Source organism: Natrix helvetica, assembly GCF_964273705.1.
Source record: "Natrix helvetica genome assembly, chromosome: 1".
NCBI classification, from domain to species: Eukaryota; Metazoa; Chordata; class Lepidosauria; order Squamata; family Natricidae; genus Natrix; species Natrix helvetica.
Window position 1 is genome coordinate 179,172,183 of NC_138548.1, and position 27,066 is coordinate 179,199,248.

At 41.0% G+C, this 27,066-nt stretch overlaps 2 protein-coding genes across 10 annotated transcripts in view; both read right to left on the reverse strand.

The window, feature by feature from the left end:
* ANKRD44 (ankyrin repeat domain 44) overlaps positions 1–17,626 on the reverse strand; it is a 151,848-nt gene extending 134,222 nt beyond the window's left edge. For all 8 annotated transcript variants that reach the window (XM_081936488.1, XM_081936490.1, XM_081936486.1 and 5 more), the window contains exon 1: positions 17,390–17,626. In XM_081936488.1, the coding sequence (XP_081792614.1) occupies positions 17,390–17,416 (27 nt within the window). In that variant the 5' untranslated portion in view covers positions 17,417–17,626. The remainder of the gene's footprint in view (positions 1–17,389) is intronic.
* Positions 17,627–20,726: 3,100 nt separating this feature from the next.
* The window catches only part of SF3B1 (splicing factor 3b subunit 1), a 28,198-nt gene continuing 21,858 nt past the window's right edge, over positions 20,727–27,066 (reverse strand). For both annotated transcript variants that reach the window (XM_081934430.1, XM_081934431.1), the window contains 4 exons: positions 26,409–26,540; positions 24,942–25,214; positions 23,729–23,945; positions 20,727–21,321 (listed from right to left, as the gene is read on the reverse strand). In XM_081934430.1, coding sequence (XP_081790556.1) covers positions 21,163–21,321; positions 23,729–23,945; positions 24,942–25,214; positions 26,409–26,540 — 781 coding nt within the window. In that variant the 3' untranslated portion in view covers positions 20,727–21,162. The remainder of the gene's footprint in view (positions 21,322–23,728; positions 23,946–24,941; positions 25,215–26,408; positions 26,541–27,066) is intronic.

Here is a 27,066-nt window from a genome sequence, read left to right on the forward strand (position 1 = left end):
AACCTATTGCACATTGCCATGAACTCCAGAATAAAAGGCAAAATATAAACTTAACAAATAATAGTTGTACCTTGACTTTTGGCAAACTAAAGGACCCAACAAATTTTCAGTAATTTTAATAAATGGCTTAATATCTAATAGATGTCTAATATGGTGTGTTGGTAAAGGAACAAGTAAGAGACTAGGAAATTGTGAATTCTAGTCCTGCCTTAGGCACAAAGCTAGCTGATGGGTCACTCAACACTGACTTAGCCCCCTCCCTTTCCCAAAGTATAATCAATGAATATGGCTTAATGATATCCAGTTTAATGATTGAAAAAAGGAATAAACAGTCTGTGAAAGTAAATCTAAGATTGGGTGATAAAGTAGGCTTAATCACATTACTTCAGCATACTAAAACACAAACACATGAAATACTTGCAACCATTTATGGAACATTGTGGTCTCCAGAATAAAAAAAGAGAGTTGAGTCAAACATTACAACGCTGGCTAGAAACACAGTGGTTCAACATTCTTCCCAGATATCTTCATGCCATGTAAGTAGGTGGAGCTACAGCTATTCTTGATGGGTTTGGGCCATTTAAGTTCTGCTAAGCCTTTTTCAGAGCTTAATATGCTTATTCTTTTTCCATCAAGAAACTAAATTGTTGTTGGTGGCATGACTCTGCAAGATTCTAAGGAATTAAAAAACACCAGGAAAAGTTGGGTATCATAGGCACCCCACGTATGATATATCTGCTTTCTCATTAATAGTATTGGTTAGATTCAATTTCTAACCAAGAAATAATCTTAAAACAACTATTTTCAGGTACTTTCATCAGTGAAAAAGAATATCCAAAACTTGCAATATTGCTTCTAGTATTAGTAGAACCAGCTAACAGAATTTAACAATAAAACTAGTATTACCTTGCATAAAGATTGGATTATTTTTATGCCCCTCTTTTAATTAAAAAGTAATAAATATACATTTAAAAAAGCTTAGTAGTTGTTGGTTAACAAAACGGGTTGCTTTATGATGAAGTAACTGACCAAAAGACAGGAAACAGTGAGTGGGAGTACATGAGCACATGGATGTTACTTCTAGAAATAGGACCCTTGAGATAAGATATATTTTGTGATTTCTGGTTTCATCCTACAATATAGCAGAATCAGAGGCAGTTGTCACAGCAGTTTTGTGGAAGTACAGAGGACAAAAACAAGGAAAACTGCATTTCAAAAATGAAAACTGTTTTTTCTCTTTCTGCCGAAGGAAATAAATGGCTCTCCCTAAAGAAGTTGATTTTAAAAAAATTAAAAATAGAAATAATAAATTTTCAAATCTGGTGTCTAATATGTTTCTTTTAAATGTATAACCTTTTTAGTTCTGATTCTTGGGTGTGCCATTTTTAATATGCTGCTTTAACATCACATTTTGCAGGAATCCATTGGCACTGTTTATTTAGGACTGTATTTCTCAACCATGGCAACTTCAAAATGGGTGGACTTCATGCTGGCTGGGGAATTCTGGGGGTTGAAGTCTACACGTCTTAAAAGTTGCCAAGGTTGAGAAACACTGTTCTATAGTACGCCTAGGTAAAGCCTCCAAATCTGGTGTTGCATTTGGACCTTAATTCCTTTAAATAAGACTTTCAGAAAAAAAAACATGAAACAATATGAGATTTGACACATATAGCTCAGGATCTATTGCACAGTTTTGCCATAAGCACATTATTATGCTGGTCCTTCCATCTCTGCGGGGACTACAACTCCCAGAATTCCCACCCAACATACCAGAGGTGGGTTGCTACAGGTTTGCACTGGTTCAGGCAAACCGGTAGTGGTATTTTGGCCTTGGTCGCAGAACTGGCAGTGATCTAGGCTGGCCATCCCCCAAACTGGTTTCCCGGTTGCTGCTGCCGTTGGCGGCTTGTTTTTTAGTAATTTTTTCATGTTCTGCGCATCCGTAGAACAATTTACAGTCAACTGTGCACACACACACACACACACACACACACACACACACACACACACACACACACAAAGAGAACCAGTAGCAATGCCGGCAGCAAACCACCCCTGCAACATACCCAAGCTCATAATTCTGGGAGCTGCAGTTCCAACTCACCTGAAATTGGAAAGTGTCAAAACAGGGCAAGATGCATTATGACACAAGTGAAAAAGTGCAACCAAAGCCCAAAAGGGTTGCATGCTGGAGGAAAAATGGAATTTGATGCTGCAGTGTTAAGAAAAAATAGGAGGGAGCTCTTAATTGAAGCCATATTTCTCCAAACCCACACTTTCTGGCAAAATAACAGCATGAACATACAATCTCAGTAGATAACAATTCTTTCTAGATTCTTGGTACTTGGGAAAGAGCACATATGGCCAGAGAGAGGGGGTTGTTGTTTCAATGTTTATGGCTGAGAGATTTAAACTCTGCCTGCTTCATACTAAACAGGTAACTATAAACAGATGTCAGAAGGGCAAATCTGGTGCACTGATTGGATTGCTATTTTTGTTTTAGGGAAGGGAAGGAAGGGGGAGGGGAGAGAGAGAGAGAGAGCAAGCAAGCAAGCAAGCAAGCAAGCAAGCAAGCAAGCAAGCAAGCAAGCAAGAAAGAAAGAAAGAAAGAAAGAAAGAAAGAAAGAAAGAAAGAAAGAAAGAAAGAAAGAAAGAAAGAAAGAAAGGAAGAAATTTATGCCAATTGGCAATGCATGCTATATTGTGAATAGCTTGCCTAAACTGCTGACTTTTTTTTCTTCTGTACAAACAGTGTGAAACCAGCTCTTGACAGATATCTGCCATTATTTAGACCTTGCATCTCTTTAGTAGGTCACCAGGTTTTAATCACCAGTGCAAAAGAATGAGGCCTGGATTGCAATTGACCTGCTGCTTATGGGTGGTCTCAGCCCAGCCATAGGAACCATAAACCTCAATATACTCATCATGACAGAAACGAAGAGTCAATCCTACCCCAGACAATTGTTTGCAGTTTCATCTTTGGAGAAAGCTACAGCCCAGAATTTGCTGAAAGAGTCACTGCTTGCAGTTTCAGAGCATTTGATCTCTGCCTACCACAAGGGGTCTTTGAGGGTGAGGTCATATGGCTTGCATATGAACCTAGATATTTAAACCACCAATTGCAGACAGAGATTCTGTACTAGGATTTGCACCCTTCAGATACAGTACTGGTGGCTCTTAATGTGTTCAGGTGCCCCCTTCAAGGGCAAGCCAAGAGAAAGTAAGTTCACTTCAGCCTAGACAAGAGGAACTACAAGTCTGACAGTTAGAACTCCAGTAGATCTCAAAATATATTCAAACTTCTTCACAGGGAATGAAACATTAACTGTTTACTTTATAAAATGTGTGACCCAGCAGCAGACTGAAAAGTATTCCTTAATTAGATTTTACCTGTACTAAATAGTTTTAAGTAATATTTAACTTCTGCTCTTTTAACACTTTAAAAAAATAAGAAGACCATTCCAGCTTCCTCTTAACATTTACACAAAGACAGAGCAAGGTTTGACAAAAGACTAACCCCCCAACTCCTTTAACCATCTGACACAACCTATTCCACATTAAGATAAATGACCGATGTATGTTTCTCTGCCAACCTTACAGTGGAAGAGTGAATGAAACCAGGAAAATTCACCATTAAAACTGTAGGAACATCACCACACCCTGGCTTCGTTATTAAAGCAGAATAGGGCTCAGCAAAATATGTTTTTCTATTTCTCTATCCCTTCAAGGCAGTCATGAGGAAGAGCCCAAAGCCAAAGTTCATAATTGATGTACTACCACAATAATGCTAGTCTTAGACTAACAAGGGCCCACTGTGAAGATGAAAACCGCCAGATAATTTGGCATGCTCAAGTTGGCAAAATGTGATGCTGCTTTGGCAGGGTAGCTAGCTATCATTAGTAAAACCTCTCTTGTCCCATGTTAAAGATCAATAACCCAGGCAGGTTATTAAATAAGCAGGAGGCCTAACACAAAAAACAAGTATCCTTATCTTCTAGCACAGTGGTTCTCAACCTGTGGGTCGGGACCCCTTTGGGGGTTGAACGACCCTTTCACAGGGGTCGCCTAAGACCATCGGAAAACACATATTTTCAAAAAAATATGGAAAACATAAAATAATTTTATGGTTGGGGGTCACCACAACATGAAGAACTGTATTAAAGGGTTGCGGCATTAGGAAGGTTGAGACTCACTGTTCTAGCAAGTCTTGTTAGATCTTTCCTACAACAGAGAAATATACTATTGGCCAAGGGCATAAGACTAATGTGGCCAAACTCCTGTAAACAGGAAAATGACAAGGAAGCACTAAAGAGCTGTACTGGACTTATGATTACATATCTAAGTCAAAGGCAAAAATGAATACTCATTTATTATGGTAGTGAGTGGCTAATTAAGACTTCTAAGCTCTTTCTTACTAACCTAAAGGACTCATAAGACTCTTAGTATATGCAACTGGTAAAATGAGCCCTCATCTATTAAATATGTCATAAGAAATGAATGTTGACTCTTAATATTCAAAGCAGCATATGTTAACAAAATATTTTTACAAAATACTCACTTCCTCTTTATATGCGTGCACCAAATGTTTTTTTTTGAGGAAGTTAAAAAGATGTAGGAACTGACACTCTCAGACTTGCAGATCATAGGGGGAAAAAAGAGTGAAATGGTGAATTAGTCAAAGTTCTACTGAAAGACTAACAGTGACCTAACTACAAGGTTTAGGATTAGGCTGCATTTCATAGTGTTCATTCTCTGTTGTCTCTGAACAACAGTATAGCATTTGAGAGCTAAAAGAATAGCCCATTCATTACTATAAAAACTTATGTAACTATTCAACCCAGCTTTCTCAAGCCTGTTATCTTCCCAAGTTTGAGACTAGCTCCAACTAGCCCGGCCTAATGGCACATAGACAGTTCCAATTCTTGCACTTATTTATTCATTTAGATCTATATACCACTCAAATCAAGACTCTACTTACAAATGGTGCAGAAGAACATTCTGCATTCTCAGAATAATTGTAAAATAATTTTTATCCAAGACGATATGTTTTTTCTAAAATTATACCTTCGGTGCGGATAGTGCCATGGTATCATTTAGTCACTAAATGGCAATGAGTTCAACTGTATTTGGGTGAGTCAGGAGTTTCCTATTTTAGTTCTTGCTAACAGAAATAAAGAAATAAATTTAGCTGGCTTGCCATCTAAGTATATCTTCTAAATCTTCTTTGCCACCAATTGCAATGCATTCAATTTTAACTAAAAATTGGGTGGGGTGGGGTTGTTTTAGAAATACTGTTTTATTCAACTAAACATGAATAATCTTGAATAATCTGCTAATGTATATTCCGGTGGATGACATTTCTACTATTTCCTCAATACTATGTTTTATTTTAGGAGTTATGATTGCATTATTCATTTTATTACATAGCATAGAATATTGAATGTTCTACATGTATCTGAGAAAAATACATGCACAGGATCAATCAATCAGCATTCATTGTCTAAATTTCTTAATCACATGATAAAGAAACTTCAAGTATACTGTCAAATTTCACCCAATCTATTCCTGTACAAATGGTTTTTCTTGCCTAAGTATAAAATCTTACATTTATTCACGTTGAATTTAATTTTGTTAGATAAGACACAGTGTTCAAATCTGTCAAGATCCTTCTGGATCTTGAACCTATCTTCTGGGGTTTTGGCTATTCCTGCTAGTGTCATCTGCACATTTGATGAGTTCCCAATACATCCAATGCAATATTCTATTAATGTTTATTCTGAAGATTAGGAGTGCTTCTGAAATGCAGGTAGGCTCAAATTGTGCAAGGGGACAGAGTGATAGATACTGGGCCTGTCTCCTACATATTCATGTCTTCACTTTTAGCTGAAACAGGATTTCATTTGAACATAAACAGGACTTCCCACACCAGTCTTTATTCACCTGCTGTTCTCTATAAATATTTAAGCCAGAGGTGAGGAAATACCTTTTATGATTTATGGACTTCAACTCCCAGAATTCCTGAGCCAGCCATGCTCATAAAAATGCCATAGTTCCCCACCCCTGATTAAAGCTAACTCTCGTCCATCCCAGGGATGTTGTGGCCATTGAAGTCCAACATAATTTCACAGCCTCAGATTGGGGAAGGCTGCTTGACAGGATCAAGGAACCTGACAGAGCTAGGACTATTTTTTTCTCCCCCCCCCCCCCCCCATTACTTGCATAGGGATTATTCTTTATATTATTTATGTTGTTTGTACTTTTTCTCATGGATTCCACTAGTGAGGCTAAAACCAATTTTGTTGTATACATGATGTACAATGACAATAAAGGCTATACTATACTAGAAACTATGAAATGTTACTGATACATGAAAAAATTGTCTTCTTATCCTAAAAAAATCAAGGTTGGACCACTGATACTGAACTTGATGGGGCATCCTATTTTTCTGAACTATGAATCCAGTTCCTGAGTCCAAATGTCACATATAGCAATTCCTACCTTTTCACTATGGCAATATGGTAAAACAAATATAAAAGTTATATAATATATATATATATATATTGGATGATACATTTCCATAAACCTGGTTACTTAATATGTAGATGGGTTTATGATGTTTGTAAGTCTACCTTAAAAATCACACTTTACTAGTACCACTGAGGCACACCCAAGGTTTGGGGGAAATTATTAGATTGCTTATTTTTGACATAGATCAATCAGCTTGATTCAAGGAAGATAAAGAGGAGGAAAGAAGAATTTAATTTAATCTGCAATTAAATTAACTTTTACTGAGAAATCAGACTCCATTCATGATTCCAAAATGTTCAGGCTGGTTAAAGCTGCAGTGGGGATTATGTTGCCATTTTAGGGAAGGAACCATATTATAAGAAAGCTATAAGCAAAATTAACCTGCCTCTCCAAACCCATCCAAAAGACATTTGTTATAAGGTCAGATATGGCCTTGGGATTACCAGGGGACATCTATGAATGCTTACACAGTATAAGGTTCCCGTCTATTCAAACGTTGGCATGACAACCAAATCCCTCTGCTGCAGTTAGGTGGGAAAGGTTACAAGTCACACATTAGGCACAGAAAAAAGTACCTTAAGAATCAAGAGTTTTGGTGAATGACATTTATATTTCGAGAAAGCACAACCTGCCCATCATGGATACACATAATGTATCAGACTTTTATAGACTGCTGCACTTCCCTATTGGAAAAGCAAAGTTGTAACTAATTATTTTCTGGGAGAGGCACATATTTTGATTAGATTTCTTTTGGAACAGCCATTTGATAAACACAGTTAATTTTATCTCTTCCTTCCTTGAGGCTAAAATATAAACACAAATCTTATCTGCAAGGCTCTGAGGGGATGGTGGCAATCATCCTATTCCTAATCCTGAAGCTCTGAAAATGTCATAAAAATACAGAGATTCTCTGAAATTCTGTGTTCAAAAAGCAAACAATGAACCGAATAAAAGAAAAAGGCATTTTTAAAAGCATCATTACTCTGGTTAGCAAGTTTATGGAGTTCACCTTTTTGTAAAAGACTGAATTTTGACCACAGGCTATAGAGTGGCTCTGGAAGAGAACGAGAGAGATCTTTAAATGCAAACAAGAGATAAATGACTTGTCAGCTGAACTTTATACTAATAGTAGTGTCTGTGGTGAAAAGGGCTGTTGGGCTAAAGTCCTGCTTGTGAGCTTCCCACTGGCATCTCCTTGCCCATTGGGGAGCAGAGTGTTGCGTGAAACGGGCCTTTGGTCATATTGACTATAGTACTTCCTCTAGATTTATCTAACCCTGACTGTGTTGACAGAATAGTAATGAAAAAAGGGTTTATATCCCCTTAGTGATGGTTTGGTTATACCAGAATACAATATACTGTAAGTCACCTGAAATCACTAATGGTTTCTGTCAAATTTAGGATCATTTTGGTTTCTTGAACATATTGTGAGCAAATTTAAAGCTATTTCAACGCCTAATAAATAGACTCCTTATTGTTCCTGTGGCTTTAGCGCGTCTGGGGTACAACAAATGGTTCAGGTGGAATTAAGTACCATAATCTAAGAGCTACAGCTTAAAGAATATTTAAATTCAGCTTGAGGGTTGATGATTTTACTCTAGGTTGAACTCATTTTATGGCTGTTTGCTTCCTAAACCATAGTCTGATGAGGCAAGGATATTACATCTCCCATAAATAAGATATTCTGCCTTTCTGTTTTTAATAGCTCATCTACAACAGGTGGAAAAATTACAGATATCAGAATAACAGAGTTGGAAGGGACGTTGAAGATCTTCTAGTCCAACCCCCTTGCTCAAGCAGCAGACCCTATAAAATTCCAGACAAATGGCTGTCTAATCTCACTCCATTATATAGTTTATCCACTCACTCCATTATCCACTCACTCCAAAAATACAGATAGTTGTCTACTTGCAACCATATTTGAGACCAAAACTTCTATTGCTAAGCGAGATATTTGTTTAGTGAGTTTTGCCCCATTTTACGATATTTCTTGCCACAGTTGTTAAGTGGATCACTGTGATTAAATTAGTAACATGGTCGTTAAGTGAATCTGGCTTTCCCATTGATTTAGCTTGTCAAAAGGTCACAAAAGGTGTTCACATGACCCTGGGGCACTGCAAATGTCATAAATATGAGACAGCTGCCAAGCATCTGAATTTTGATCATATGACCATGGGGATGCGGCAATGATTATAAGTTGAAAAATTGTCATAAGTCACTTTTTTCAGTGCAGTTATAATTTTGAACAGTCACTAAATGAAGTGTTGTATGTTGTGAACTACCTGCAACATGGGAGGATTAGTAATGGAGGATCATAGTGATCAGTTTGTGTGAAAACATGATTTTTGTTTTGGATTAGCATATAAAGTCAAGCACACTATTTGTAACTCATCATCGGGTTTGGTGAAATATGTGATCTCTCCTATTGTGATTTATTCAATAAACCATAGAGGAGCCAACCACAGCATAATAAAACATGCAAAACTAATCAATGTGTGGATCTAGTAAGAATCTGTGAATTACATCAACAGGATTCTCATCTGAAAGCACCCTAAGTCTAGCAATTATCTACACAGCTCTACCAATGAATATATATGATTTGGGTATTTTCTTTGGATGTTTTACTAGTTAAACAGACTTGTCTTGTCACTTGTAAAATAACAAGTTTCTTTCATCATAGAATCAATATTCTACTCCTGCACAGAACTTTCTCTGTGTTTGGAAATGTTTTTTCATACAATATACCATGCTAAGTATATCATGAAAACAGGCACATTTATTTCTGGCTAAGCATGAAGTAACACTGCATTCAGATTCATGGATTGAAGGAAAACCAGGGGCATGGTGTCTTGTAACATGTGTCACAAGAGTTAATTGCAGAAGTTCTTGCATCAACCTCCATGTAACACTTACAAGCAGGATGTTTACACAAACCACAAGTCTCTTTTCTCCCTAAAAAGCAGAAATTAGTTCTTAACAGGACAACAAACTGACTGAAATGGGCTTTTGCTGAAACACCGCCAGCCTTAAGTAGCAAATGTGGATAGTATAAGCTAAAGACATCTGGCAAAAATCAATCAATTCAACAAGATGAACATATAGTGTCTGCTGTGACAGCTGCAATAAGCCACAAGTGTGCAACTTTTGAGGGGTGGAGAGCTGATATAGATTTGAATTGCTTGTAGGTAGTCATGCTGGAGCCAGAACAAAAATGTAATTAAAATTTGATTTACATTTAAATGTATTTTAAAAGACTGTTGTCATTTTGTCTTATTAAGAATAATAATTTGGAAACAATTTTGGGATCTGTTTAGGGTCACAGCTAAGATAATGGGCATATTTGTATCACACAGAAGAGATTATGTAAGCCTATTTGTAAGGGAGACAATTTAAGCATGCATAATGTTTGGCTGTTGAATGTATGATAATTTAATAGAAAAGCATACCTTTCTAAGGACCTATTTTATTGTGGCCATTGAACTGTCCGCAAGAATGATTGGATTCATATATTATACTGATCCATGATCTGGAATAAACTGAGTGATACACAAACTCTTCTACTAGGCTGGATGTAAAATTTTCCTTCTATTCATGCTTTTTCCATTGACAGAAATTTTATTTAATTTGCCGTTATCCCCCTCCCCCCCCCGCTTTGCTATTTGAAAAAGGTTAACAATGATAATTCAAAACAGAATTTGAAATACAATGGTCTCAAAAGGAGGGTGGGGTAGAGGGTGGACCAGTCTATCAAAAACTATTAATCCTGAAGACTGAATGTAGCACTCCTCCAAATACCAGCAGGGGAAACAAGGGTGGGAAAATGGAATGTCCGTGTCTCTACTCTACTAAGCACCCAATGGGCATCTGGTTGCCCATTTTTTGAGGAGTAAAATACTGGACTAAGATGAGCTCTTCTTGTCAATATTCAAAAGCCCAACATGTCTTATTTTATTGCAATTGGTAGGGATGGAAACAGACTTTTCCTGTACCTCTTCCACCACTCTGGATTTCTCCCCAACCTTCAGGAGAAAAGGATTGGCTGTTCCCTTTTTTAACCAATGAAAAAGCTCCAGGGAATCAAAAGGCCTCCTATTTGGGGTGGGGTGGAGAGGCGGGAGTGGGTGGGTGGGTGTTGTTGTTGCTGGAACCAGCTCAGGAAAAGCAGAAATTCTTTTGTTTACCTTCCAGAGAACTCTTAGATTAAAACTAATTTGCTTATGACTAAAACTAAGCAATGTGAGAAAAAAAAGCAAACTCCTTCACACCTTGTGCTAAAATATTAGTTTGCTTACTCATGGTTTTTAAAAATAAATGACAACATGCTAAGTCAAAACATGATTTTTACAGAATGCTAAACCTTAAAAGTTATTCATTTAGTTTGGATTTACTATGTTGTGCAAACTCTGAATATGTCTTGTCTCTCTTTCTGTTTCTCTCTCTCTCTCTCTTACCCAGTTCTAGTAGCTTTGGGCATCTTAAATAAAATCACATCTGATGAAAAAAAATGACAAATACCATTAATCATCAAGGCTCTTTAGATTTTTTAAACCCTTATAACTAATTCTCTGAAAAATCTGGCTTCAAGAAAAAGTCTAAGCATTGAAATGACATCTAAAGCACAAACACCTTTAGTATTCACTGCAGCAAAGAAGTTTGATTTACAAATCTTAGCTGAATTAATGGAACTTGGACCTACCCTGTGGAGGCCAGAGGAAACCACCCAAAATGAAAGCCTTTTGTTGTAATTTAGAAGTATCTGTATAAAAATAAAGCAGCATCAAGAGGCAGACCTGAGACAGCACTTATAAATGCTACTAGCCTTACAACTCTAAAAAAACCATCTAGGCTACCAAAATGTATTGTCTACCTTATAGAATAAATACAGATTATTTCATGTAAGACTACATGAAGTTATTAGCTAACACTACGCTGTAGTACAGTATTGGATCTAGAGAAAATGTTGTGTTCCTATAAACAAAACTTAAGTAATACTTTTAGGAGAAGACTGAGAATAAAATCCATGTGACAAATTATACACACACTAAATTAAACCAAAATTAATAGATTAAATTAACTGAATGCAAAATAGTCAGCATATTCTAGAGACAAGTTAGACTACTAAAGGAACTTAATGTCACCCTTAAATGCTTTGCTTGACAATTGATAAGAGAAATAGAAAAAAATGTGCTATTTAAGAATAGAAACAAACCATTTAGAATGAATTAGGTTAAAGTGCTCCTTAATATGCTTTTAAAAGTCTTTCCTAAACATCTCTAAGCATATTTCTTGCCTAATGAATAGCATATACAATTTCATGCAAGGACAACCAATTTTTTCACTTTTTTGCAAATCTAAAGGGATAATCCCTACTGCTGGTATTTTTGAGAACAATTTTATTACAAGTTTCCAGGATAATATTAAAACTGAACATTTTGAACTGCTCTAGTTAAAACTTCCTTTTAGTTCTTAGGGTGGGTTCCAAAGCTAATGTGTTATAAATCTCTATTTTTCAAATTAGATGTATAACGTGTAGGCTTTGGAGCACACTTGGGGAAGGCAGACGAAGTTTAACTCTCACACCTCACATTTCACTCATTTATGAAACTCATCTGAATCTCTGCCAAACTCACCCACCGCCTGCAGCCCAGAAAAGAATTAAAGGGGCCTATTTGCCTGGCATCCAAGACATAGCATCCCTGTACTTGGAAAACAGTGAGTGTTAGATACTTGCTCTAACAGTGGTTTCCACCAAGGTCCTCTGTTCCAGCGGGAACAGAGGTTTAATCCTATTGGTCGAAGGGTCTGACAGCTCCCTATAAAAGGGCTGCTGTCAGACTCAATCTTCGCTGGATTGTTCTCACTTGTTGTAGTTAATAAAGAACTGTTGTTACCTTTGAGCCTGCGTGTGCCTATCCATTACCCAATCTAACACTGGCGACGAAGGTGGGATTGGAAGGCAACTAGGTGAACCAAAAATAGCGTAGCAATCCAGCAAGTACATCCAGGCCGGAGCTCAGCGCAGCTTCGAGCAGCCATTTTTGAGTGGCAAACTCAAAACGCCCTCTGAACACAAAATAGCCATGCACGGCCCACCGACTCCATATAACCCAGTCACTGAGCACTGGGATATGTACATGCTACGATTTGACTGCTTCCTCGAGGCAAACGACCTCATGGGCCTTTCTGAAGGCGGCAAGAAGAACATGTTCCTCGGATACTGTGGCCGGGAACTGTTCGTGACGGCGAAAGACCTCTCTGAGCCGATACCGCTGCAATCAGTCGCCAGGTCCGTGCTCCAGCAGATGCTGAGGACCCACTATGCCCCCAAGCCATCCAAGCACATTCGCCAGCATGAGTTTAACATCAGGAACCAGAAAGAGGGCAAGTCGATTAATGAGTATGTTGCGGCGCTTCGTAAAGCCACAGCGTACTACAAATTCCGAGACCTGGACGAGCTGATTCTGGACCGCATAATTTGCGGCGTGCGGGACATTAACCTACAGAGGAAGTTACTCGCTAAATCTAATCTTACTCTGCAGATCACCTTGAACAAAGCCAGGGCATCCAAATTAGCCGTCAAATCTACTGAGACTCTGCAGCGCCAAAGCACTCCACAAGACACGTGAAAGAGTACACGCGTACATCGCGAGGCTGCAGAGCCCGAGAGCTCAGAGGGTGAGGAAGATGACAGCTGCTGCATGTGCAGTAGCCGCGCCCAGCCGGCACGCAAATTCAAACCAAGTCTCCTGCCTTGCGCTAGCTGCGGAGGAGACCATGCCAGATCGGCTTGCCATTTCCACGATGCAACCTGCCAGCGCTGCGAGCAAAAGGGGCACATTGCCAAGGTGTGCCGGAGCAAATTCCCTGCCACTACCTGTCAGCCTAGAAGCGCACCAAACCGCCAACAGAGGCCCAACCAAGGGGCCTGGCAGAAGCCACCACGGTGCTCAGAGGGTGACAATAGAGTCACCTACCATACATCAATCGGTCAAGTCTGCACCAGACGGCCTAAAAAGCCAAAGGTCACAGTCCTCATCGAGGACTCTCCATGTGAGAGGGAGATCGACACTGGATCATCACTATCATGCCATGGTCTACCCTAAAGCAGGCTATCCCTAGCCTAAAGAAGCAGCATCTTTGCACCCCTGACATCCGCCTACGCGACTACCAGGGGAACCAGGTCCCCATCATGGGCCAAGACACCTTCCAGGTGAAGTTCAAGCAGTTCAGGGGGAAACTCCCAGTGACAGTGGTCAGCGACAACCCGCAGAGCCTCCTAGGGCTAGATTAGTTCCAAGCCCTGGGCCTAGAAGTGACCGGTATCAATGCATTGAAAGATGATGGCGCTGAAGCCATCTTTAAGGAGTTCGAGGACATCTTCGGCACCGGTCTGGGTAAGTGTGTGGGGACTCCAATTTCCTTTAGTTTGGACCCCAACATAGCCCCAATAAGGCTAAAACCCAGGAAAGTACCTTTTGCTCTCCGCTCCAAAATTGACAGGGAAATTGACAAGCTCGTAGACCAGGAAATTGTAGAGCCGGTCGATCACGCACGCTGGGAGACCCCTATAGTGACATCTGTCAAATCTGGCGGGTCTGTCCACATCTGCACGGACTACAAGTGCACAATAAATAAAGCGCTACAACAGAGCGCCTACCCTGTACCATTGTACAGCACCTCCTTCATTCATTAGGCCCTGGAAAAATTTTCGCTAAATTGGACATGGTGCAGGCATACCAACAATTGCCTGTAGATGGCGCTACGGCAGAGGCCCAAACCATTGTGACACACAGAAGTGCATTCAAATGTCACTGCCTGCAATTCAGCGTATCGCCCCTGGACTGTTCCAAAGCGTCATGGAACGGCTTTTGCAGGGGATTCCAGGAGTCATCCCCTATTTCGATGACATCTTGGTATCGGCTGCAAATAAGGTGCAACTTTTCAAATGTGTACGAACAGTTTTGGTTCGAATTAGAGACAAAGACCTCCGTCTCAAAAAATAGAAATGTCAAATTAACATGCCAAGGGTTGAATTCTTAAGGTATCTAATCGATGGCTCTGGGATTCACCTGACCACACAAAAAATTAAAACAATTCAGGATGCCCCCACATCTTGCAATCAAACCGAGCTGTAAATGGCTGTTTACTGTGGGGGGACAGGGTCGTTGTTCCACCCAAACTGCGCATTGCAGTATTAGAGGCTTTACATGTAGGGCATCCTGGAATTGTCAGGATAAAGTCTTTGGCTAGGAGTTCTGTGTGGTGGCCTAACATGGACAGGGAGATCGAAGAATGAGTGGCTACCTGCACACCGTGCCAGGAATCCAGACCAGCTCCCCAAAGGTGCCCACTAAAGAGTGGGAGCGACCTCAAGCACCATGGTCTAGGGTGCACATTGACTTTGCTGGCCCAGTTCACAGCCAGACATTTCTTGTAATTGTGGACGTCTACTCGAAATGGTTAGAGGTAGTTCTGATGACCTCCACTACGGCAGAAGCAGTCATCAAGGTGCTACAGAGACTTTTCTCCACGCACGCACGCCTGCCTGACGTCTTGGTCTCTGACAACGGGCTCCAATTCATGGCCATGCAATTTGAGACCTTCCTAGCAGCTCAGGAAATCAGGCATGCCCTGGTCGCGCCATTCCATCCGGCCTCCAATGTTCAGGTGGAGAGAATGGTGAGATCTGCAAAAGAGGCCCTCTCTAGGATGGGCCTGGGAGATTGGCAAACATGGGTTGACCATTTTTTGCTAATTCAGCACATCACACCCAATGCCACTACAGGGAGAAGCTTCTCATGGGTCGCCAGCTAAGGTACCACTTAGACCGGCTACACCCCAATTATTCTGCCTCATCGCCCCCAGACTCCACAAGCAAGATTCGGACATTTAGCGTAGGGGATTTAGTATACGCCCACAACTACACCGGGGGAACTCTGTGGATTCTTGCCATAGTGATAGGCATCACCGGTCCTCGCTCTTACCTCCTAGAGCTCAAGGACGGTAGGAATTGGAGAAGGCATGTTGACCAACTCCGTGGCCACCTCTCCAACTCCACTCTTAGACAACCAGAGGTAACTCCTGCACGAGTTAGCCAAAACCCTACCCAAACAGAGCAAACACTCACTCCTTCCACGGCCAGCTCAAGCCCGAGGGTACCGGGAAACTTATCTGGTTATGTTGCAGGCCGCAGCGAGCTCCAAGCGAACCAGCTCTAGAAGCTCCAGCCGTGGCCTGTGAAAGGTTCCAGGAACTTCACCAAGCAGAGTTGCGGAGCAAACATGTCCATCTGACCTGTCCAAGGAAACCCCTCCTACTGAACCGCGCAGGTCAGGCAGAGCTACCCAAAAGCCCGCCTACCTACATGACTACATAACAAGTAGGATTGTTCCATCCAAGAGGGAAGGGGTGTCAGATACTTGTTCTAACTACAGTGGTTTCCACCAAGGTCCTCTGTTCCGGCGGGAACAGAGGTTTAATCCTATTGGTTGAAGGGTCTGACAGCTCCCTATAAAAGGGCTGCTGTCAGACTCAACCTTCGCTGGATTATTCTCACTTGTTGTACTTAATAAAGAGCTGTTGTTACCGTTGAGCCTGTGTGTGCCTATCCATCACCCAATCTAACAGTGAGGTTGGTCCTTCTTATATTCTTTGACAAGAATGTATTCAAGAGCCCTTTTTAACAGGGGCTTGGATTGCTTTTCATCGCACCAAGCTAAGGCAACTAAGTTAAGGCAATCAGCCCTTCAACTCACTCCTCCTAGCCTTGTCCTTCTTCAACCAATCTAAAAGTTCCCAGGATTGGTTCACTACACAGCCTATTAGGAGCGGCTCCTTTTTTTTCTTTTTTAGAATTCTGGCTTAATAAAAGCTGCCTAAATATTTGAGCTCACCAGCTCTGGCCCCGATTGAACAGCCAATTAACAGCCATGAACGCAGATCGCTATAAAGTGCAAACGTTTGAACAGAGAAGACGAGAGAGAGGCGGGGGCGCAATAAAGATGCGTTTACATTTCGGGTGAAGCCATTCATGTCAAAAAGCTGGGACTGAAGGGGCATTACAACGAACAGAGCAATCCCACGATTTGCTCTCTATCCCCCTCGCTCCGACACACACTACACGGTTATTAGGAGATGCCCTTATCCATCCCCCCCCCCCCCCCCAGCAGTGGAGAGGCAGGTCAACACGTGAAAGCATGTCTCCGGCCCGATCAATCTTAAAATAGGAAAGATGAAGGGAAAACGCGCCGGTAGGTATTAAAAGCCGTGGGTCGGAACTGGGGGAAGGGGGTGGGGGAGGTACGAAAACGTAATCCGCTACTTTGAGATGTCGGACAGACTGTCCGTGTGGTTCATTTAAAGGTCAGCGTGCCGTGCGAACGCCGAAAGCACGGCGGGGCTGCGCGGTTGTGCGAACGCGGCCAAACTAGCGCTGCCGTTTCCGAGATGCCCGCCCCACCGCCTCCTGTTTTGACAACTGCTCCCATTTCCTAGACAATGAGAAACTTGACGGGCGATCCGCCTCGAACCGTATCCTCGCACTCCCCTTCTCCTCTGCCCCCGCCCCTGGGGCAGCGCGGCATTCCGGAGCCCGCGAGATGGCTTGCTTGCAAGGCTCGCCCCCGAGAGGAGGAGGAGGAGACCCGGCGCTCAGCTTGGGATCCCCGACCTCCCAAAAAATGAAGACCCGGCCTCCGGCGCGACCTGCCGCCGCCTCCTCACTTGCTGCTGCTGCAGCGGCGGCGGCGGCTGCTCTCCAGAAGCCTCCCAGCAACGCAGCAGCTATGCGTGGGCTTTCCCCCCCCCTCGCCCCCCCTCGCCCCCCCCAATTCTATTGTTGGTGGTCTCTCTTTTTATTTACCTGGTCGGTCAGTTTGAGCACTGCCATGATCTCCCCCGGGCTTTGCTGGCCCACATGCAGCTCTCCCCGCCTGGAGATGCCAAGCCACGCTCCGAAGGGGAGACGCGCGCGATCGCGGGCTGACAATCCTCCTCCTCCTCCCGCAGCAGCTCGCTAGGTCAGGAGGAGAAAAACCCGTTGGTATTTAGCCAAGCCTGCTCTGATACAGGAAGTACGGATGCATTCAACCCAGCTAGCCCTGACATCACTCCGACACAGTCTCCGGGCCGCGCTCGCCTTGAGGAAGAGCGCCCCTCGCCGAGCGTAGCTTGGAACTGCGCTTTGGCTCTCCCCTCCTCCTCCTCCTCCTCCATGTCCGGAAATGCGAGGCTGCTCCTACGGACTGCTGGAGAGCCCGTCGGGATCGTTTCCTTTGTTCCGCTCCCTTGGTGTCGGCCGCCCCCTCGCGCGAAATCTGCCCTTTGCGATTGCTCTCCTTTCTGGGCTGAGGCGCAATTTATCGGCAATTCAAGGAGCGGCGCCTGGGCTCGGTAGTGTCAGTTGGGCCAGGCTCTAAAATTCTGTTACACCGTGTGTGTCTCCTTCACGCTTCTGACGGCCTTGCGTTTGAATTCAGCCTTTTTTTTTTTTTTTTGTCTTTGGAGGTCGTCGCTTATATGGGCCGCTGCCTCTTGCTTCCGGGGTCGATCCTGGACTTCGGAGTGCTTCTAGGATTTAAGATGAAATCCCCATTTCGTGAATTAATGGAGGACAAATTCAGATGTCTTATCATGAAAGATAAGGAGCTATAAGATAAGATAAGGTATATAAAATCAAGTCTGGTGTGGAAAAACTATTCTCTCCTTTTGGACAGATAATAAACGGAAATACTTGTTGGCACAGTGGCTAGTTACAATAATGAAATTTGCAGCCATCCAATGTGGATATGGGATCCAAAGTTAAGACTTTTAAAGGGGATTGGAACTATTGGGGGAGAGATCAGACTAGCGCTGGTGGAAGGCAAACATCTAAAGCTGCTAAGAAGAGTAGATGGCCTGCACCTTTTTGAAATCCACAGTGGCTCTTTTATTAATAGCTCTTGAACCTCTCCGGTAGGACTCATCCTTACACAGAGATGTTCCACTGAACAGTTTAAAAGGACATATTCTGATATTGTCTTGATCCCTTCCTACAAAGGTGATGGCTTAAATTCACCTTTAGCAACTGTACTAAATGTACAGTTGTAATGAAATAGGTCAAATCAATGATTAAGGCCCTGTTGGCTGCAGGTGAATCATAAATAAAATGTTGGGTCTATTTACATTTTTTGTATGTGTGCTATGTTCAACTGCTATTTTTTCAATAGTAATAAAACTTGTCGTTTGCTTTTTGTGTGCTGCCCTAAAAATATATGTTGAAAGGCAGCCTCATACATGTATCTAAAAAAAAAACTAGTTTGAATTTTCCAGTTGAAAAATATCTGAAGTGAGCAATAACATCAGACATGCCTTTCTAAAGAGGTGGAGCCTAAGAACCAATAATTCCTTTTCCTGAGGTAGTATGAAAGGCTCATAAAATGTTTCACTTATTATTGGATCCATTCAACTATTTTCTTTCTGAATAAAGAGATAGGAAGGGCCAGAAGAGAACAATTATTGTCAGTTCATTATGTGCATATGTGCAATCCATATAAATAAAATAAATATATAACTATTGAAATGTTTACATACTTCTCTGCTCATCATGAATTTTTAAGACCCATGGGAAAGATAATTCCTAGACTCTCATAGGGCACCTTTAAAGGAACTTTGAAAAGCATCTGTCTTCCCCACGGGGTAAAGAAGCAACAGGGATTAAAAAAAAGTGAGATTAACTAGTAAGCAATAGTGATTTGAACCCTACTTAGCTTTGGAATTAAAAAATATTCCAGTAGATGGGAAGCAGCCCATGAATTAGTATATATGTTACTGTGAAAGTCCGAAATCTGGTGAATGTCGACATTCACCGGTGAATGTCGACATTCACATTGTCGCTTGGTGTATCCGTGAAAGACCGAAATTGGTGAATGTCAACATTCAGCGGTGAATGTCGACATTCACATAGTCGCTTGGTGTATGTCCGAAAATTCCCTTATCCTCTCGACACCCTTACCCTAATCCCCTCACCCTAATACCTCGGCTCCTCGCTTCCTTTGAAGCGTCTTCTATTCACGGGCTTTTTTTTTTTTAACCTGCGATCCTGCGCTGTTAGAACGAAAAGCAAAAGTAAAGCGTTACGCTGACTCGTTACATATCTGTCACTGTGAAAGACCGAAATTGGTATGTGTCGACATTCACCGGTGAATGTCGACATTCACCAATTTCGGTCTTTCACGGTGACATATATAAGCATCTGATACAAATTATTTTAGACAAACTCCAAGCTTAAAGTAGAGCTTAAAACATGAGACTTTCACATGTTTTCCATGAATGTTGTTAAAGCCTTTTGTATTATCTCGAATTCTTTGATATCTTCCAAGAACTTGAGAATCTAAGTGTCATAAGATTCTGGCAAGTAGCAATTGAGTTACAAGTTTTAAAAAATGTGGCCTTGGAAGCTTTCCATAAACATTGCATGGCTCCCAACTTTTCACTGCACAGCTGCAGCCCATCTCCTTCTATATTAACAGTGTTGTCCCTGACCAATGAATGAATGCTTTCCCTGCTAACCCTTGATTCAAGTTACCACAATGTGTGAGCCTAGAACAGACATCCCATTTAAACCCCAGGTTTGCAATGTCATCTGAAGTTGAAATGAATGTTTGCTAATCAATTGTCCATTTTCCTTTCCAACCTCCAGATAGTTAAGTGGGAACAGTAGCCACAAAATGACAACTTGAATGGCATCTGTTAACCACAGGCTTCATTTTTCTTTTACACTGGGCCTGAAATGTGCTCAGTCTTTCCATATCCTTCATACAATGGCTGCTATCATCAGTTAGACATCTGTGCCATTTCCCCCTTTTGAACAAGAATGTTACCATGACCAGCCACCATAAAATTTGCCGGTGGATATTTGGTGTAATGTTTATTCACTAAACATTACATATTGTAGAGCCTCATATTATTTCAACCCCAGGCAATACACCTATTTTAGTGTATAATACATAGCCATGTTTCAATATTCAACAAATATCCAGTTTTGAATTCATTACTGCTTCAGTAGAGCAAATCATAATGGAAGAAAACAGTGGACATACGATAGGAAAATATTTGGTGGAGAAAAGAAAAAATAAAGACCCAAACCTCAGGGCATTTCAGTACAAAAGCCAATTTTATAACAAGTACTTTTTCAAGATAAAGACACAACAATCAAAATGTGAACGTTTCTTATTTATTCAAAAGCTAGGGTATGACAAAGACAATTAAAATGTAATATGCCACCTTTTTACATAAATTGCTTGATGATCTGAGACTTATTATATGTCTCCCTGCCCAAAAATGCTCACACACAAATAACCATTATTTTATACACAAATGTTTATTTCTCAAACAGCTCAAACACAAGGAACAGATTCTTAAATCCTCATCAAGATGATTCCCCCCCCATAGTCTCAGCAATCATTGTGTTCTTGGTCACTACTGGCTTTAACACCAAAACAAAGACATGTTATTTAAAAATCATGCTATTGATTTCTAAGCTCTGCCTCTGACCATTCTACGGTACTCTGCAGTGTCTTAAAAATTGTACATCACCAGTTCTGAACCAAATATGGAATAGTTGTCTATTGAACACAAAACAAATGAGAAATAAAATTACAAGACATAATCAAGTTCGTAACGAATGTAGGTATTCTTTTCGTCATTGTAGATTCGTGGATAATGTGCTATTAGAGCATCCTGTGAACCAATATAGATGGAATTATAAATCTTCCAATACACATCTCTGACTTTTCTGGCAGGGTGAAACAAACCCTAGGGAAAAAAATAGAACCAGAATTTCAATTGCACTTAAGTGAATCATCTTATTTACTGATCATTTTACAAGAAATGGCATTGTATGAATGAAACCTGGGTATGTTATTCAGTTAGCTCATCCTTCCTAGAAATAGTTGGCAAATGTTTTGAGAAGTAGCTTACATAATAGACCACAAGAAGGGTGTGGCAAAAGTCACATTACAATAATGCAGAAGTTCTTATATCTAGCCACTGCCTTTCTACTTATTATTTGATTTTATACTTTGTGGTTTATGTACTCTTCAATTAAAATAATTTTATTTTAGATATTATTTCTTATCATATGAATCATTCAGAAAATTTTCTACTAGCAAAAAATAATCTTGGAAGATTTCATTATCTATATTCATTCGTGGACGACTGCGACCCACCACGTTTATTGGACCCGTGCCCCTCCTGGCTTGTACTGGCATCCTGGGAGGTTACATGTGACTGGCTCCTAGGCCTAGTGAACGCTTCGTTGAGTGAGGGGTCTCTCCCGGCCTCTTTGAAAGAGGCGGTGGTGAGACCCTTGCTCAAGAAGCCTTCCCTGGACCCTATGGAGCTGGCCAATTATCGTCCTGTCTCCAACCTTCCCTTCTTGGCGAAGGTTGTAGAGAGTGTGGTGGCTTATCAGTTTCCACGACATCTGGAGGAAGATGATTATCTAGATCCGCGCCAGTCCGGCTTCCGTCCCGGGCACAGCACGGAGACGGCCTTGGTCGCGTTGGTAGATGATCTCTGGAGGGCCAGAGATAGGGGTTGTTCCTCTATCCTGGTCCTATTAGACCTCTCGGCGGCTTTTGATACCATCGACCATGGTATCCTGTTGCGCCGACTGGAGGGGTTGGGGGTCCGGGGCACCGTTTTGCGGTGGTTTGGCTCCTACCTTTCCAGTCGGACGCAACGTGTGTTGGCAGGAGAGCAGAAGTCAACCCTAAGCCCCCTCTGTGTGGGGTGCCACAGGGGTCGGTCCTCTCGCCACTCCTGTTCAACACATATATGAAGCCGTTGGGTGAGATCATCCGTGGTTTTGGGGTGGGATATCATCTATACGCTGATGATACTCAGCTGTACATTTCCACCCCGAACCACCCCAACGAGGCCGTCGAAGTGATGTCCCGGTGTGTGGAAGCCGTACGGGTCTGGATGGATGACAACCGACTCAAGCTTAACCCCTCCAAGACGGAGTGGCTGTGGGTACCGGCTCCCCGGTTCAGCCAATTAATGCCATCTTTGGCCATCGGGGGCGTTCAACTTGCCCCCGTGGAGCGGGCGCGCAATTTGGGCGTCCTCCTGGATGCCCGGCTGTCCATGGATGACCATGTGACAGCCGTGGCAAGGGGGGCATTCCACCAGGTTCGCATGGTGCGCCAATTGCGCCCCCTACTGGACCGGGACGCCTTACGCACAGTCACTCATGCGCTGGTGACGTCTCGCCTGGACTACTGTAACGCTCTCTACATGGGGCTTCCCTTGAAATGCACCCGGAGGCTACAGTTGGTCCAGAATGCGGCCGCGCGGGTAATTATGGGGAGTTCCAGGAACTCCCATGTGACACCTTTCCTGCGCGAGCTGCACTGGCTTCCTGTGGTCTATCGGGTGCGTTTCAAGGTTTTGATAACGATCTTTAAAGCGCTCCATGGCTCAGGACCTAGTTACTTACGGGATCGTATCCTGCCCCATACATCCCTGCGACCAATTCGCTCGCACAGAGAGGGACTCCTCCAGGTGCCGTCCACCAGACAGTGCCAAGGGGCGGCGCCTAGGAGTAGAGCCTTCTCTCTGGCGGGCCCAGCCCTGTGGAATGACCTCCCTCCGGATATTAGGACTACCTCTGACCTCCACTCCTTCCGTGTAAAGCTCAAGACCCACCTATTTCAAGTAGCTGGCCTGGCTCAACTATAGTCTGAACATATCGCTCCTGACGGGTTTTTTATTTTTGTAATTTTATCTAATTTATTTAGGGGATTTTAATATTGTGATTTTAATTGTTTCCATCCATTTGTCCACCTCCTCTCTGTATACGTCTTTGTATACGTCTTTGTATACGTCTATATTATATGTATGTTTGTCCATACTTGTATTGTTATGTTTTTATTGTACGCCGCCCCGAGTCCTTCGGGAGAGGGTGCGGCTAAGAAATAATAATAATAATAATTATTATTATTATTATTATTATTATTATTATTATTATTATTATTATTATTATTATTATTATTCACAAACCATATACATGGAATCTTGCTACAATTCTTTTCTATAGTTCAACATAAAGAAGTCTTTAAGACAGCGGCAGGATACACTTCAATTAAATAATTTTCCTGATTTAATATTCTTTTAAAAATTATTCAGAAATCTAGGCAGGCATTTTTATCCAACGTACCTGTAAACAATACTGCAACATCCGGCAAGGTCCAATAGCCACCCTTAGGCCCTCCAATGCTCCCATAACTGCTTGTATGACATGAGGAGATGTCTCAAACACATTGGGCCACACATAATTTAGCAAGTGATTCAGAGAGTCCTCACAGCCAAACCCATATACTCCAAGAGACATATGCTGCACCACTGCACTAGCTGTTTGCCTGTGCACCAGATCCCTGAAAAAGAAATTGTACAGAAAAAATTATCAATAACTTCCTCCCTTTTTTTTCTTTCTTTCTTTCCGCCAGCAACCTTAAGTTGAGCCAGGAGTTATTCTAGTTTGATAAAATAAAATCTTTTAATGTCAAAACATGACTGTTCATCCTTTTCTCTTCAATAGTCTTGGGTTGGTAGCTAGCAGGGTTAACTTCCCCCCTTTTGACTAAGTTACAACTGTGCTTCAATACCACAAAAAGAAGAAACAAAACATTGCCAGGTCAACTAAATTCCTAAAACAGATCAATATAAGGTGTGTCAAAAAGAGAGAAATTAGAGGGAGTAGCAGCACTTCTGCAGCCCAATGGGCCGATTCCCCAGCTCAGATAAGTTGCAAGACAGGGATAAGTAGGTGGATGGGTAGAGAATAAAAAGAATATCAAGGAACAAAAGCATTCTATCGCTACCCTTGCTTCTCCTTTACTTACACAACCAGTATAAGGAACCATAGCAATAGAGGCACCCTCTATCCCAGCACCTATTCGTGCTCTGGAGCTGAATTCCTATTCAAATAATTAAATAAGGGGTAAGAAAGGAACTGTTTCTTCTCTTCTCATTTCCGTTCTACTGTTGGGGTAAAGAAATATAATAGGAGAAATATCATTTAAGATAATTTAACTCCAGACCATTGTAATTACTGTATTTCAAGAAAAGCTATATACTGTAAATAACACTCAAATATACTAATGATCCATTTATTTAAATACCTAAAGGAGGTCCAAAATTAATTATTACATATATGTATATTCCTTATATCCAAGAAACCAAAAACCATTTTTCAGCTACCCCAAAAATTCTACATCTCAATGAGCATGTCTCTGTGGTCCTTCCACACCGCCACAATCATGAACCTATCATGAATAATTGGCTTAATATTTTTAGGTTTACTATAACCTGGCAAATAAGAGTAAAGGAAACAATAAAAAAAAATAGTTTAGCGTGGAGTGAAAAAGTACCTGTCCATTAAAGCATCTTCAAGTAAGGGGGTAACAGCGTAAATGTAGTCTTTTCCCATTTCTCCAATATATTCAAATAGGAAAGAAAGAGATTTTAATACACCATTCTGAACATTCAACTCTGGAACTCTGTATTCATTCATAAGTGCAGGCAGTACTGTAAAAGGGGAACACGTTTCAGCCACAATAGCAATTGCCACTGTTGTACACACTCTGTTTTGTCTTTCTTGTACTTTCAAATTATTTAGCAGGGTTGCAAGCACATCATGGGGCCTAAAATAAAGGAAAGATAAAAATGTTATAGATAAATTATAGTTAGAAATCTATCTGCCTGCCACAAGTAATTCTTCTCAAGAAAAGATTTCTTGTTGGAAATGTCACCAATTACCAGCAACATATATGTGGTGGACATGTAGAGACGCAAAAAACTATTGGGTTAAAATACAATCATGGTTAGAGAAAATGATACATCAGCCCATAGAATTTAAGCCAGAGATATTCTTATTGGGTATTCTACCAGAGAAATATACTAAAGAAGACTCATATCTGATTGTACAAATAATAACAGCAGCTAGAATTGTATTTGCACAAAATCGGAAAGTAGACAAAATCCCATCAGGAGAGACACTAAAGAAGATATTAGATTGTGCAGAAATGAATAGGTTGATATTGAGAATAAAGGACAAAGAGGAATCAGTGTACTACAGGACATGGGGGCGATTTTATGATTGGCTTGAAAAAAGATACAAATAGAAAGAGAAAGGAATAAAGCACAAAACAAATAACTCAAGACAACACATTATTAAATCAGGGGAAGGGGAAATAAGAAAGTATGAAAATGTAAATGTACAGGTGGAAAAATGATATGAATTGACAAATGTTAAACAGCAATTATAAGAATGTATATTTAAGAATGGATTTGAAAGGAAAAAATAAAACTTTTTTTCAAAAAAAGAAAGGATTTCTTGTATTTTTGTTGACAGAAGTTTTATAATATGCTTACAAAATCATATGAAACTAAATAAGTAACTTTATATGTAATTATTACACAAGCGTACAATAATCATGGGGAAGCTCGTGATAATGTCTGATGCATAGTATTTTCCTTGGTAAAAATTCTAATTGCTCACAATTAATCAATCCACAATTTTATTACATATAATGTGCACCAGATTATCAGGTGTTTTTTTACTGCTAACTTAATTTCTTTTGTTTCTTCTTCTTTCCAATTCTGTCACAATATTACATTAAATGAAACCAATGTCCTCTTCTGGTTCAAATGTTAAGATTCTGTTCAAGAAATTAATTTCCGGATAAATGCATAAAATCTAAGCTAGGTGAAATGTTTAAAGTGAGAGAATGTCTTGCCACTAACAACCAAGACATAGATAATCATAATAGAGTTAACTGCAACATTAACCTTTCATTCCCCATTTAAACAAATCAGTACCGGAAGCTTATACTTACCCAATAGCTTTTGCAATATAACCAAATGTATTCACAGTAGCTCTTCTGATAGCTTTCTTATGTGCTTTTAACAATTCAAGCAATTCAAAGCAAATCCTCATCCATTCCCTTGCAGAAACATATTCTGCTCCTCTGGAAGAAAGAGGAAATGGTATTAATAGTAGTAATAAAGAACATTTAAATGCATTTGCCAAATTAAGTGAAATAGCAGAGAAGATCAGGGCTTCTTTCCCCAAAACTCTAACCTCTAAACCAAAGCACCTCCCCCAAATGGCATTATCTATCCTGATAGATGCAGTCACTCTTTATGCTAAAGTTTTTCTGTGCTTTTCTCTATGCAGAAAAAGACATTGAATAAGAGAGGATTTCTGGGAAGGAGAACAGCCTTGTCCGTACTTCTCTTGGACAGATACAGCAGTCAGCAAGTTGGAAATTTTCTACATGTTTGAAATGCACTGCTAAATTTTGAGAGAAAGGTAATGATGGAACGTATTTAATGAGGAGAGTGGCATTAATAGTAGGCACATGGTCTTCAGCAGAACATTCAAATTTCATAAATTCTGTACAGGTAGTCGACCTACAACCACAATTGAGCCTAAAATTTCTGTTGCTAAGTGAGACAGTTGTAAAGTGAGTGTTGCTCCATTTTGTGATCTTT